General features: G+C 42.5%; 1 protein-coding gene across 1 annotated transcript in view; it reads right to left on the bottom strand.

Moving 5' to 3' along the window:
* The window catches only part of RABGAP1L (RAB GTPase activating protein 1-like), a 65,236-nt gene extending 53,362 nt beyond the window's left edge, over positions 1-11,874 (bottom strand). Inside the window, exons 1-2 of the mRNA XM_009872465.1 lie at positions 11,707-11,874; positions 4,033-4,161 (exon numbers count right to left, since the gene is read on the bottom strand). Of these exons, the coding sequence (XP_009870767.1) occupies positions 4,033-4,161; positions 11,707-11,874 (297 nt within the window). The remainder of the gene's footprint in view (positions 1-4,032; positions 4,162-11,706) is intronic.
* Positions 11,875-12,370: the final 496 nt, after the last annotated feature.

The following is a 12,370-nucleotide window of genomic DNA, read 5'->3' as shown; positions in this document are numbered from 1 at the left end:
TTGGTTTTTTTAAAAAGAACAAGTTTTTCTGCATTCAACAAGACAGACAACTACTCTTCATATAACCTCTGCGTTCCCTGGGACCTCTCTGAGCGATGATTATTAAGACTATAATTTCCTATTTGAACATTTCCTGCAATTATTAGCTCCTGTTTGTAAATAAATCACGTAATTATAATATTTAATTATAGAATCACAGAATAATTGAAGTTGGAAAAGACCTCTGGTGAACACCTTGTCTGAAAGGCTCCCTCAAAGCCAGGTTACCTACCGCAGGTTGCTCAGGGCCAGCTGCATTTGAGTATCTGCACAGATGGAGACGCCACAACCTCCTCGGGCAACCTGCTCCTGCATCTGATCACCCCGAAGTTAATAAATAAACAAATAGCTTTTAAATATAAATTTCCTTCATTTTGTGCCCACCGCTTCTTGTCTCTCCACTGGACACCACGGAGAAAAGCCTGCCTCGCTATTCTTTAGTCACACTCACCAGGTATTTATCTATGTTGACAAGACTCCCTGAGCCTTCCCTGCTCCAGACTGTTCATCCCAGCTCCCTCAGCCCCTCCCCACGGAAGAGATGCTCCCGTCCCTCAGTCACCTTCACGGTCATCCATCATGTTCTCACCATTGTTGCTACGCCTCTCCTCCTGGGGAGATCAGGCCTGGATGTGTCCCACCAGTGCTGGGTAGAGGAGAAGGATCACTTCCCTGACCTGCTGGCAACACTCTTCCCAGTGCGGCCCAGGACACCACTGGCCTTCTTTGCAGGAAGGGCTCACTGCTGGCTCCTGTTCAACATGGTGTCCACCAGGAGCCCCAGGTCCTTTTTGGCCAAACTGCTTTCCAGATGGTTGGCCCACAGCAGGTACTGGGGCATGTGGCTGTTCCTCCCAGGTGCAGGGCCTTGCACTTCCCTTGGTTGAACTTCCTGCCACAGGATTCCTGCCAGCCCGTTTCTCCAGCCTGTCGAGGTCCCTCTGGATGGGTGTCCCTCAGCACACCCATCCGGTCCATCAGCCACTCCTCCCAGCTCTGTGTCAGCTGCAAACTTGCTGAGGGTGCTCTCTGCCCTGTCAGGCAGGTCTCTCACAAGGAGGTTAAGCAGTATTGGTCACAGCATCAACCCCTGAGGCGCGACACTAACGAGGGGCCTCCAGCTGGACACCCCGCAGCTGATCACAACATCTGACCCAAGCAGTTCAGATTTCAACCCGCCTCACCTTCCACTTACCTAGGCCATATCCATCAACTTGTCTGTGAAACAGTCATCTTATCACAGAAGGTTTTTAAGTTGGTTAAGCATGATCTACCTCTTACAAAACCATATTGGTGACTTCCAACCACCTTCTTCACTATGAGGTGATTTTCTCTTTGGCCTGTCAAATATTTAACACGACATCTCCAGTCAGAGGTTAGGTTCCTGTGACTTATATTTGGTTCTCTGATATTCTAGCTGGCAAAAGCAAGGGAAGTGGATCCAAATAAATAAAAACTGTCAGTTCAACCTTTGTGTGTTTTAAGTTGATGTGGGACGTGACATTAACAGAGTCGAGGCATCACATAATCACTCAGTAGGGACGTGTAACAGAAATATTAAGATCCGTCTGAATGGACGTGTCTGCACACAGAAGAAATGATACGGAGAATGGCATGTCTTGATAAGTAAGGGCACAAGTGACAGCAGTCAAACGATGAGAAAAGTCTTGCTACACCTAGTCCAGAGGGCTGGCACTCCGGTGAGGCTGTACTAGAGACAACCAGCCAGTTGGAGACCCTCGGCAGAGCTACAGCACGTCACCCGGCCAAGAGAAAAGCCACAAATCCATCGGCCACCAGGAAACACACATAAAGGACAGCGATGACAGGCTGAAGCCAGCAAGCCTCCTAGGGCCAAGACCACAGTAGGAGAACGGTTTGGCTACTTAAAGAGAACCAAAAACTTGTCTAAAAGCCAGCTGCCATCCATCAAAAGGAACTCAAGAGACACACTGAGGATTTAACAGCCACTGTCCCTCATCCTCGAGACTCACAGGTGATCCCAGCCAGACCAGCAGCCCTGGTGCTGGTGAGCACGTGGCTGTCAGTCTGAGCCGCACCTATGACGGAAGGAGCACAAGTAAGTGAAAAGAGATTTATTCAGAGTAAAGATCACCCTCCAAGAAGGTCTCGCACTGAGTTTCCTCACATAAAGTTCTTGAAGCCTTCTGCATTTTCACTCTTTTCGATACATCGCCTGGGTTCAGAGTCTAGTTGATTGTAGATTGTTCCTAGCTATCAAAAGACTGTTCAGAACACAGTTTAGATCCCCTCCTATGTCTTACATCTGAATGAAGGAATGAATTGGCAGAACCCAACTACACTCCTCCCAGAGGTGGGGCATTACTAACACAGCAAAAGGTAACTTAAACCATCTACTTTTTCCCAACGTTGATAACCCCAGCTCTCAGCTCTGAATTCCCCCTCCATTTAAAAAATTCCTACTCGTCCTGGTGTGCTTCTGTAACGCAGAGGAGGGCGCCTTGACTGTGTCTGCTGTACTCATCTGCGCTTTTCTCTGACGGACTGGAATCCAGATTGTGTGAAATCCTGCACATGCAGTGGATACATGGTTGAATCCTTCAGTTGCCTTCCCTTTCACATTGACTAACACTTCAGAATTTTATTCTCTGCTTTTGAAAGGCTCCAAGTGCCTAACCCACAGGAGGCACTATGCATTGACCATCCTAATGCCTTAAACACATTGCAAAGTACTTTACCAAGAAAACACATCATACACATACATCTCCAATACAAATGTAAAATTAATGAAAATTATAATCTATAGGCACACAATATATTGCACAAGAAAATGAGGCCCAAGGAAACTGATGAGTATCTCTTTCAAAAAGTGCCATGAGGATTTGTATTTTAACCTCTCATCAGAAAAACTGATGAGTAACTGAGTAAACAAGATAAAGATGATTTTATTGTACTTGCTAAGTCCTTAGATTACTCACTTTCAAGAACTGAGCAAATGTCAAACTGTAGCTTTTTACTCCCAAATACTCTCTTTCGGCAGCAGAGCTCAAATCTCAAGTCCAGTTTTAATGAAACCTTTGCACAGATTTTTTTTTTTTTTCTGGCTGGAATAAACATCACTACAGTAAGACCCATTCTTTCACAAGATCGGAGTTTTAACCAGGACAAATAAAGCCTTTGCTTAATAAGACTGAAATTAAGCAGCACAAAGGTAGATTAATAAATATACTGAGAGATATAAAAAAGGGTGGAGTGTTAGAGGAACATTCTTTCTGATGGGATGTTCTCAGAACATTACTGGGGGATATCAAACACACCTTTCCCATGGTGCTTCCAAACCACGAAATAAGAAAAGCATTTTTTTTCAAGACCAAATATTAAGTCCATGCACAGCTATACATATTCTGCCAAAAAAATCCCAGAAATAAACAGCTGACATTTGAAATGACAGCTCTATGAACCTCTGCAGCCACTTCTAACAGGAGATTTCCATTCTCACAAACTTACAGTAGTTCAGAGAAGCCTCCCTTTTGACAGCACAGTCTTGAAGAGGGTAGAATATCGAAAGATATTCTGTCCAGGTAAGCTCAACATACAAAGAAGACTGAGTTTCTACCCCAGTACAGCTGTATTATGCAGCAGCACTCAACAAATAAATATCTTCTGGTCAAAATAAACAATATCTGACCTTAGGTTGCACGATTATCATCCATTTGATTAATCGGTTTAATGTAATCACTGTTTATAAATCAACCATTGAATTAATGAATACAGATAATTCAGTTTGATCATGCATCAGTTTTCTATGAAATTATTTATTATAAAATTATTGGCTTGTATTGATGCAAAGAGGAAAAAGCTAAGCTTTAATATAAAGTGTCTATAAACATACAGCCATATATAAAATGTAATAAACTAATGATTTCATTCTTAATCAGTGTTCTTAACATTGTACTTTACGTTTTATATAAAAACCTTTGGTGAATGACAGGAAACGAAGACTGTCCTTACCTTGATGTTGCAAGCCTGTTCCATCAGTCTTCTGGCGTTCTCCTCAGCTCTGTACCTCTTGGGCAACTGAACCCTGAAGAATTTTAAAGCTCCTTCAAAATCAGCTTGTAGAAGGTCCTCTTTTGAGGTCTGCAATGAAACACAGGGAACTACAGTAAGCACTAGGGACATGCAGTCACGCTCTTTTACTGGCTTCGTCATTTACTGAATATATTCCAAACCACCAATGTTCACATTAGCTCAGAAACACCCTCCTTGAAACGAGCTCTCTAACCTGTATCTCACAAAGCAAAACAGAGGCTGCAGCACAGCCAGGGAGTCCCTGGCAGAGGAGCGCTACCACCGGACTGTACCACATCCACGTGGTTCACCCTTCCATACCTGCAGGCCGAGAAAGGGATTCTGGCTTAGCCTGACACCATGTCACTCAGTGAGGGGAAAAACAAAGCCCGAGCAAACAACAGCCTAGGAGAATTTATAAGGTTTTCTAGAGACCTTCTGCATTAGGCCATTGCTGATTCTCGTAACGCTGCCCTAAAAAAACAACGTATGTATAGAGCTATACGGTTGCAGACACGAACAGCAGAAGCAGAAATGCATATGACTCATACGAGGCATCAGCAAGTCAATGTGCACAAGTCTGTGACACAATTTCTCAAAGAACATTGTGCCAGAAAATGTTTTACATGCTTATTTCTACATCTCTCAGAATACCGTACCTCTCAGAACGGTATCAAGCCAAACAGGTCAGGAAATGTTAAACATTCAGCATTAATCCAGTTCTGCTACTGACTGAGTAACATGATTCATGAGGACAAACGTATTCGTCTTTAGATTTACCAAGCACTACACCAAGAGATTCAGCAGATATGAAATACCAAGCCTTGGGATAGTTCCTTTAAAAGGTTCACAGAAACCGTGCGTCCAGATGAGACGTTTAGGTCCTTGTCTCAAAAACACAATTTTAAGATCTTTAACCCAGAAAAAGTGAACCAAAATATGTCAATGTACACACTTGTATCATGCAGACTGGCACTGTGTATCACAGCTTTACTACAAATAGTTTGGGAGTGGCACCGGTACCTTTGGTTAAAGTTAATCGCTGAATTAATTGCTCAAGAGGTGCCGCAACATTTTCATGTGTGCATCCTCCACTTTCTCAGGAGTTAACACCCTTTGTCATGTTTTGCCTTGTTCTATGCAGTCGGTATATTACATATACATAGTTTCAAAGTTGGATTCTTAACTATATTGTTACCCACTCAAAACACTTTGCTGCCTTCAACTTCAGACGACGTCTTTCCAGGAAACACACTTCAGCCAAACACAAGAGATTTGGCTCTGCATAGGGAGAACTGGAAGTAACTGTGTGCACCTTTTGACATGCAAGAGGTGAGGCTCGATGATACTATTATTTCCCTTGGGTGTGAAATTTGCTTTAAACAAGTAAATATAATTATCAATGCAGTGCAGAGAAAAGTTTAACTGTATTTATGAATCCTCTCTACACATCTCATAAACTAGCGTTGCTTGCTAATTTACACAAAAATAATTATCTACTATTTAAAGGTCCTTCTTAAAAGTACAAAAATATTCCAAACTGACCTTCAGGACAGTGCTGCAGATACTTAACAGTAATACTCAAACCTAGCTCAACACATCCCACTTATCTGCTGAAAATGTTACTGCACTAGAGCGTCTATCAAAAATAGCAATTCACACAAATTTCAGTTGATGGGGCAAAGGGAGAACGATTTTTGAAGGGATTTCAAATGATTTTTCAAACTTGGAAGAGCAACGGAAGTTAACGGGGTATTTTCATCATTATCCGGCATCTTTGATACCGGAGAGCACCTGTGGACATCAGAAGTGTGACCACCCCAACGCTGACAATCGACACTGCTCTGCCCAATCTTTCACTTTGGGAAGAGGCACAGCAACGTGTGCTTTGGTGTCCTCAATCGAGAGCCCATAAGGACAAAATCTACATTCTGCGTTGTTTTCGTATCACAACCTGTGATTACCGCACTGTGTACCCTAATGAGCACTGCTGTAGAAGCTTTAGCTATGTTAATCACAAGGCAAGCCTGAGAAAAATTCAAATACAACTCCGGCAGCTTCAGTAGCTCTGTTTCCCCAGGACTGCACCATTTTTAAGGCAGACACCTTTCTGTCATCAAAATCCTCGGAGTTTTTCCAAGATCTATTTGATCTTCCCTTCATTCACAGCCAAAGAAGCTGCTGGGTCATTGCTGTAGGGACACAAGAGAAGCTGCCTTCGGGATGCTTACAGACATACCCAGCTTAACAAACTATCACATCTGATTCCGCCCGCAAAACTTTGGCAGGAGGAGTACTTGGCTGAGACTCCATCAGACAAAGTCAAGACCGATGCAGCATTGACAGAAAGCTGGTGCAGTTGGGTATCTAATGAAGCAGACCTGCTGCTGAATGCATCTGTTTCCTCTTCCTAACATCCCATTTCTCCTGGATGAGTTTCACTGACATCAGATATGCTTTTGCCACACTTGAGCCTGGATTACCTGCGACGGGTGACACTGAAGATTTTATCTGCAAGCAGTAGAGCGTGGTGGGAAAAATCTGGCACATGGGCAGCACTGCCAAAATCTGCGCTGGCAACCAAGCTGCTTCTGGGCAAAGTCCAGCTGTGTAACATTGCTTGAAAGGCAGTAAATACTCTGATAACCAGCTTCCTTGAAAGCAATTTATCTTCTTCCGCCTCCGCGATAACTATACAATTCAAACAGGCTTCCCTATTACACCGCAAATTTGCCTTCTTGAGAGATGAGCTCTCCTGCATATCCAGGCCCCTCCTCTGCTGTGGCAGCCTCTCCCATCCTCTGAAACCTGAGCCCAGGTGTCAGGGGACACCAGCCAGCCTGTAAAACCCCCGAAACCTTTGCTCCTCTTGGTGGTTTTACAAAGAAGGGGCTCAGACACTGCTCAAAGACGAGTGGATCTCTGAGACAGCACGGTCGCTACGTGCTTCCAACCGAGTGGGAGGGTGTTTTCAATTACGACTTCTGGAGAGTTTCTTCCAGCACAAAACAAACATAAAATACCCTGTTTGCCAAAGTTTTGGCATTTTATTGGAAGATGAGCTAGTCTGAAGTGTGTACTCTTTCTAGAGGTCCTGGCTAGATATTTAGTGTTTATTTTTCTTAAATGAACATAACACATTGAGAGTTTTGAATTTTTTGGTAGTTTGTTTTGGTGGGGAGTTTTTTGACTTTTTTTGGAATTCAGTGGAGAAAAAAAGCTAAAAAAAGGTAATAATCAACAAATAAATTACCCTGTCAAACTTGAGAAAAACACATGCACCTACCCTATATGTCCACAGCACTTCATTTAAAAATAAATATCAAAAAACCCCACAGGCAAATAGGTCAGAAACACAGCAATTACATTAAAACATTTAAAGTCAGATTTAACCCTCCTAAGTTTTTGCTTCAATCACTATTGTAATATTTTAACAGCCCAAACCCACATTTCTCCTATAAACTTTTAACTTGCGAGAATTCTGAGTTCTCAACCCTGAAAAATCTTCAGTCAATGAAAATCCCATGAGAACAATGGGGAATCGTGGAAACAAGAACTTCTGTGACAGCTTCCTGAAATAAAATCAGTTATGAAAAAGTATAAACCATCACATTGTATAGTTGGATAAAATGATGTAGAGCCTATACTGTTCAGCTCTTTGCTGAGTATCTACAATTCATTAAAGTAATCTGTTGAGCACAAGGTTAGTTTCACTATTAAAATCAGAAGAAATCAAAGCAACAACTGGAGAGCAACGTTAACTGGGTTGTGTACTTTGAGTATTTCCTTCAAACTGCCCTCTTCAGGTACTGGTTAAAAGCACGAAGCATCACGAACCCTGTGCAGGTACACACAGTTGTGTATGTACGTGGGTATACATATACATATATATATGCAGTACGAAAAGGTATACAGCACTGTTGGTGTCCTAAGATTAACATCTCTTGACATTTTGTAATTTTTATCAATAAATCATAAAGGCATTTCAGGAGCCTTCTGGCAGCTGTCTGACAGGCAGAGATTTGTAAATGTGTTGGTTCACGTCACTCAGCTTGTGAAACTCCACAACAACTTATTTCACTAAACCATCTGTAAGTTTAATGAACCAATAATTAATGTTTGGCAGGTGCTGTGCATTTATGTGCACTCAGGGACTTCTGGGCATTTTCTATTATTCTAGATGTAATTTTCAAATAATCATATTTTTGGCTAAAATGTATTTTTAAAACCAAGCAAAAGAGGAAACTCACTGAGAACTATGACCAAAATTCTCAGCTTGCCTTTCAGGGTTTGACTAAATATGCCCTCAAATGTCCTTCTCACACTGTTTAAGTATTTCGATATATTCATAAAATTATCTTATAAAACAAAGACAAAGGCCTTTCCCAGAAGTACTATAGAACCTTTCAAACCTAAGGGTAAAGTTCTGGAAAATTGCAAATGTTCAAAAAATAGGAATGAATGGAATTTGATAGACTTAAATGATCTTACCTGTTACTTACTTTTTTAAAAAAATAGGTAATGTTATTACTGCTTTCCCCAAAATATTTATGGAAATGTGATTAAGACAAAGGACAAAGCCTTGGCTTTTGTCTTTAATTTAACTCCTCTGTCTTCAATTATTAATTCTGCAGTCTCATTTATTACTGACTATATCAACTGCAACTCCTATTCCCACCTGGGAACTAATAAAGCAGAAGAAATTTTGGATCAACTGTACCACACTTCCTTTATTCATTTCTTCATTCTTCATACAAACAGATAAAAAATAAAAATTTCCACAGAATTCTATGTATATGGTATATATATTTAGATTCTATACGGAATGTCAGTGAGCATAACTGCCTATTTTACACTTAAACGAACTCATGCTAGGAACAAGACAAGCCAAGGGCTGAAAAGAGCCCGGCCATACTCTACTCCACTACTTCATTTGCTCCTGGCAAATTCAAAATGTTCACAAGTGCCCTCACGTTGGTTTTCCAGAACATAATATTCATCTCTAACACACACATGGATGTGGTTTTGTGCGAACACAAGGTACCTCAATTACTTTTGCTGACCCGATTGCTCCTCTTTCACTGGCACGCTCGTGCACTGCGCTGCCCTTCAGCAGCAGCCCCAGACCCGACACGGGTTCCAGGACTCGAGGAGGACGCAGGCGCCGTGTCGAGCCACCGAGGAGTGTGACGGCAGAGAAACCTGGGATCCAGGCCTGGGAGAGTTGGATGGGCAAAGCTATGCTGCTGTGGATACACCGGCACGCGCTTCCAGCACAAAGACTCCTTTTACTCATGTCTGTCTCATTACTGTGAAAGTTATGCTGTCAAAACCATGTTTTTCGTAAATAAAACCTGTAAAACACTCTTTGGTACTACAGCATTACGGAAAAAAAATAGCTTTGGTTTTGTGCGCCATGAGTTGGCATCCATAAATATGGCAACAATCTTGTGTACAACATCCAGTTGTTTCCCTCAAAATCCCAGTCGTATCTGCTCAAAATTTCACTGCTGTGTTTATGTGTAGACCCAAAATTATTTTGCCACATAAAATACCGACGAATGTGGCTAAGTGCAAATGCAAAATCTACCAGCTTCATCCACCCGTAGTCATCTCAAAGGGGATAAACTCACACAGAATTAATGCTGTCTCACTTGCCCATCACCACAGTTAGCCCAATGCAGTGCTTAGGTGAGCCAAATTTTTCTAAGGCTGGCATAAAGGTTATAGATTGTATTTCTCACACTATACTACAGTCGTACATATTTCACCCATTTCAGACATTTATTCCGAAAACCACAGCAGAGGGAGAAGCTTATGCACATAAAAAAGAATCTTGTTCTTAATTTTATGAAACACTGAGGTTTTCAAGTATCCCCAGTTCTGATTAAAGTACAGATTCTCAGTCCTCAGAGAATTCTAATTTTTAAAAAACATCAACAGAAACATAGCCTCTCCTCCTCTGTGGAAGGGGTACATGTCAAAAGGGACATATGTCACAAGAGGTATATTTAGCTAATAAAACCTGACAGGAAATCACATTGACTCCACAAGTCACGACTCTCTAATAACACATGCATTATTTGTATTGTTTTGCCTTTCCTCCCCCTCTCTTTCCCCCCTCTTTTAATAAACAATATTATGTTATTCAGCAAAGCTAAGCTGCCTGGGTGCTGTATTTCCTGGTGTTCTCCATATGGAAGGCCAGACAGAAAGGCTGGTTAAGTCAAGTGGAAAAGAGCTTACTGGTTTTGTCTCTGCTTTCCCTAGAGGTCATCACAAAGCAATTCAGAATGATTTGGCAGTCCTTGCCCAAGAGACCACCAGCACTAAAGCAGCAGGATGGGCTGGAGGGGTGCTTAGGTACACTTGGAGGTGAACTGAAATAAGGCTTTTCCATGTACAACAGACCCAGCCATGCGTGATAAGCCACTATACTCAATTCTACAAGTGACTGTAGATACCCAAATTCATCCACACTTTACTAGCAACCGGAGAGTTTGTGAATGTTTTTATTTTCAGCTAACATCTCACAGTGCAGGGACACACTGATTCAACCACCCACCTTTTTTTTTTTTTTTCCACAGAACATCTCAAAATAAACAGAACATGTTCATTTACGTGAGTGTACTGCAGAACACGGCGATGGGCTTCAGCGGCACAATGCGAATGCCAGACAGGTCACTGCATGCAACTACAGTATAGGACTGCAAAGGGTATGGGAAGAAAAGAAAGGCACAATCCCACTACAAAATGGGCTGCCATCAGGAAAGAAATCTTCATGTGCATCACATAAAAATGACGTTCTGGTGTACCAGGCCCTCGACCAAGAGCACCTCTGAGCTGCGGCCAGGTTCAGTTACAATAGCCAGAGCAGGCTCAGCTAGGACTGGGTGCTGACTTCCGGATTCGCCACCGTTTTGTGGTTCTGAGTCTGCTTTGTACAGCTGTAGAAATTATAAAAGTGTACTTCTCTGTACTGTAACGTGCCACACCAATTTCAGGCCATTTCACATACAGACATCATTTGCCATGACAGATAAACACACCCTTAACAATTTATTTCCCAGGTAATTCTACACAAATATTTTGAACTTTTTTACATGCCGCCATTAGCCTTTTCAAAATCAAACACAAAAAGCAGAAACCCAACACACATCAACATAGATTGATCTTCTGTGAATTTTTAAAACTAACTTTTGATGTCACAAGTACAAAATTTGAAATGCTGTGCATACATACACTTTCCATCAGTATCTGCAAGTCAACTGAGCATGCTGCTTATCTGGAATCACTACAGGACTGAGAACAAAAGCATTCATGGCTTTAGGAAAGATTCTTTTTTTTTAGTAATGCAGCCCTGGTTGTGAACCCTTCAAGCTAGGTAAGGAGTGGCACCGAGCCCCATTAGCAGGACTAGTGTCCAACCCTCCCGAGCTAACAGGAAAAAGAGAGACTCGGTGCTTAGGAGATAGATTATGAGAAGCCGACAGCAAAAAATAAAGAGAGACCTCTCATGCCTCCATTCAGTGCAAAGAATCCTGAGAGGGAAGCAGGTTTGGGAGGGAAGACGGCAAATTGCAATGAATTAATGGCAAGAAAACGTGAGCTCACCGCAAGCAGCCGAGGCACAAATAGGCGATGCCCCATTCCCAGAAGTTCCAGCACCCGACATGCATACTCATTCACCAGCTTGCTTCTCTCGTCATGCATGTCCTGGGACTTTTTGACAGGTGGTGTGAGCTTGGCAGCTGGGGTTTTGCAAGGCACCCCTTCTTCCATGAGCAGTAAGTAGTAAGTATCCAGAGTGAGAAGAACAGGCTTTGAATCGGAATTGCAAAAAGCGCAAGATTAGGAGAGCCAGCCTCAGATCTTTGACACGGGCTCGGATGGCTGCCTACAGCAACGCCCGTTGGTCACTCAGAAAGAGAAAAGCATCTTTGCTAAGAATCAAGAAAAAATACGATCCACTGTGCCGGCTCAGCCAGAGTCCAAAGTAGATTTGAAAAACAAACCAGAGAAAACATGGATCTAAAAATGTACCTAAAAAGCAGGAAAATGGCAGAAAAGAAGTGCAGAAAAGCTCAGACGGGGGAAAAGCAATGGAGAGCTTTCAGGGCTCAGTGTCTGGGGACGTGTGTGCGAGCAGACAGCAGCAGCAATAAGAGCAATAAAGCCAGGGCAGTTCCGAAGCTGCAAAGAGAAAAGGATGAGCTCATTGCAATCTCTGATTCGTGACAAGCGTGGCGGGTGGCGCCGCCCCCCCTCGCGCTGGGAT

Source organism: Apaloderma vittatum, unplaced genomic scaffold (genome assembly GCF_000703405.1).
Source record: "Apaloderma vittatum isolate BGI_N311 unplaced genomic scaffold, ASM70340v1 scaffold4737, whole genome shotgun sequence".
In the NCBI taxonomy this organism is placed as follows: Eukaryota; Metazoa; Chordata; class Aves; order Trogoniformes; family Trogonidae; genus Apaloderma; species Apaloderma vittatum.
The sequence above is the reverse complement of the archived record's forward strand: the minus strand, read 5'-3'. Positions and strand labels throughout refer to the sequence as shown.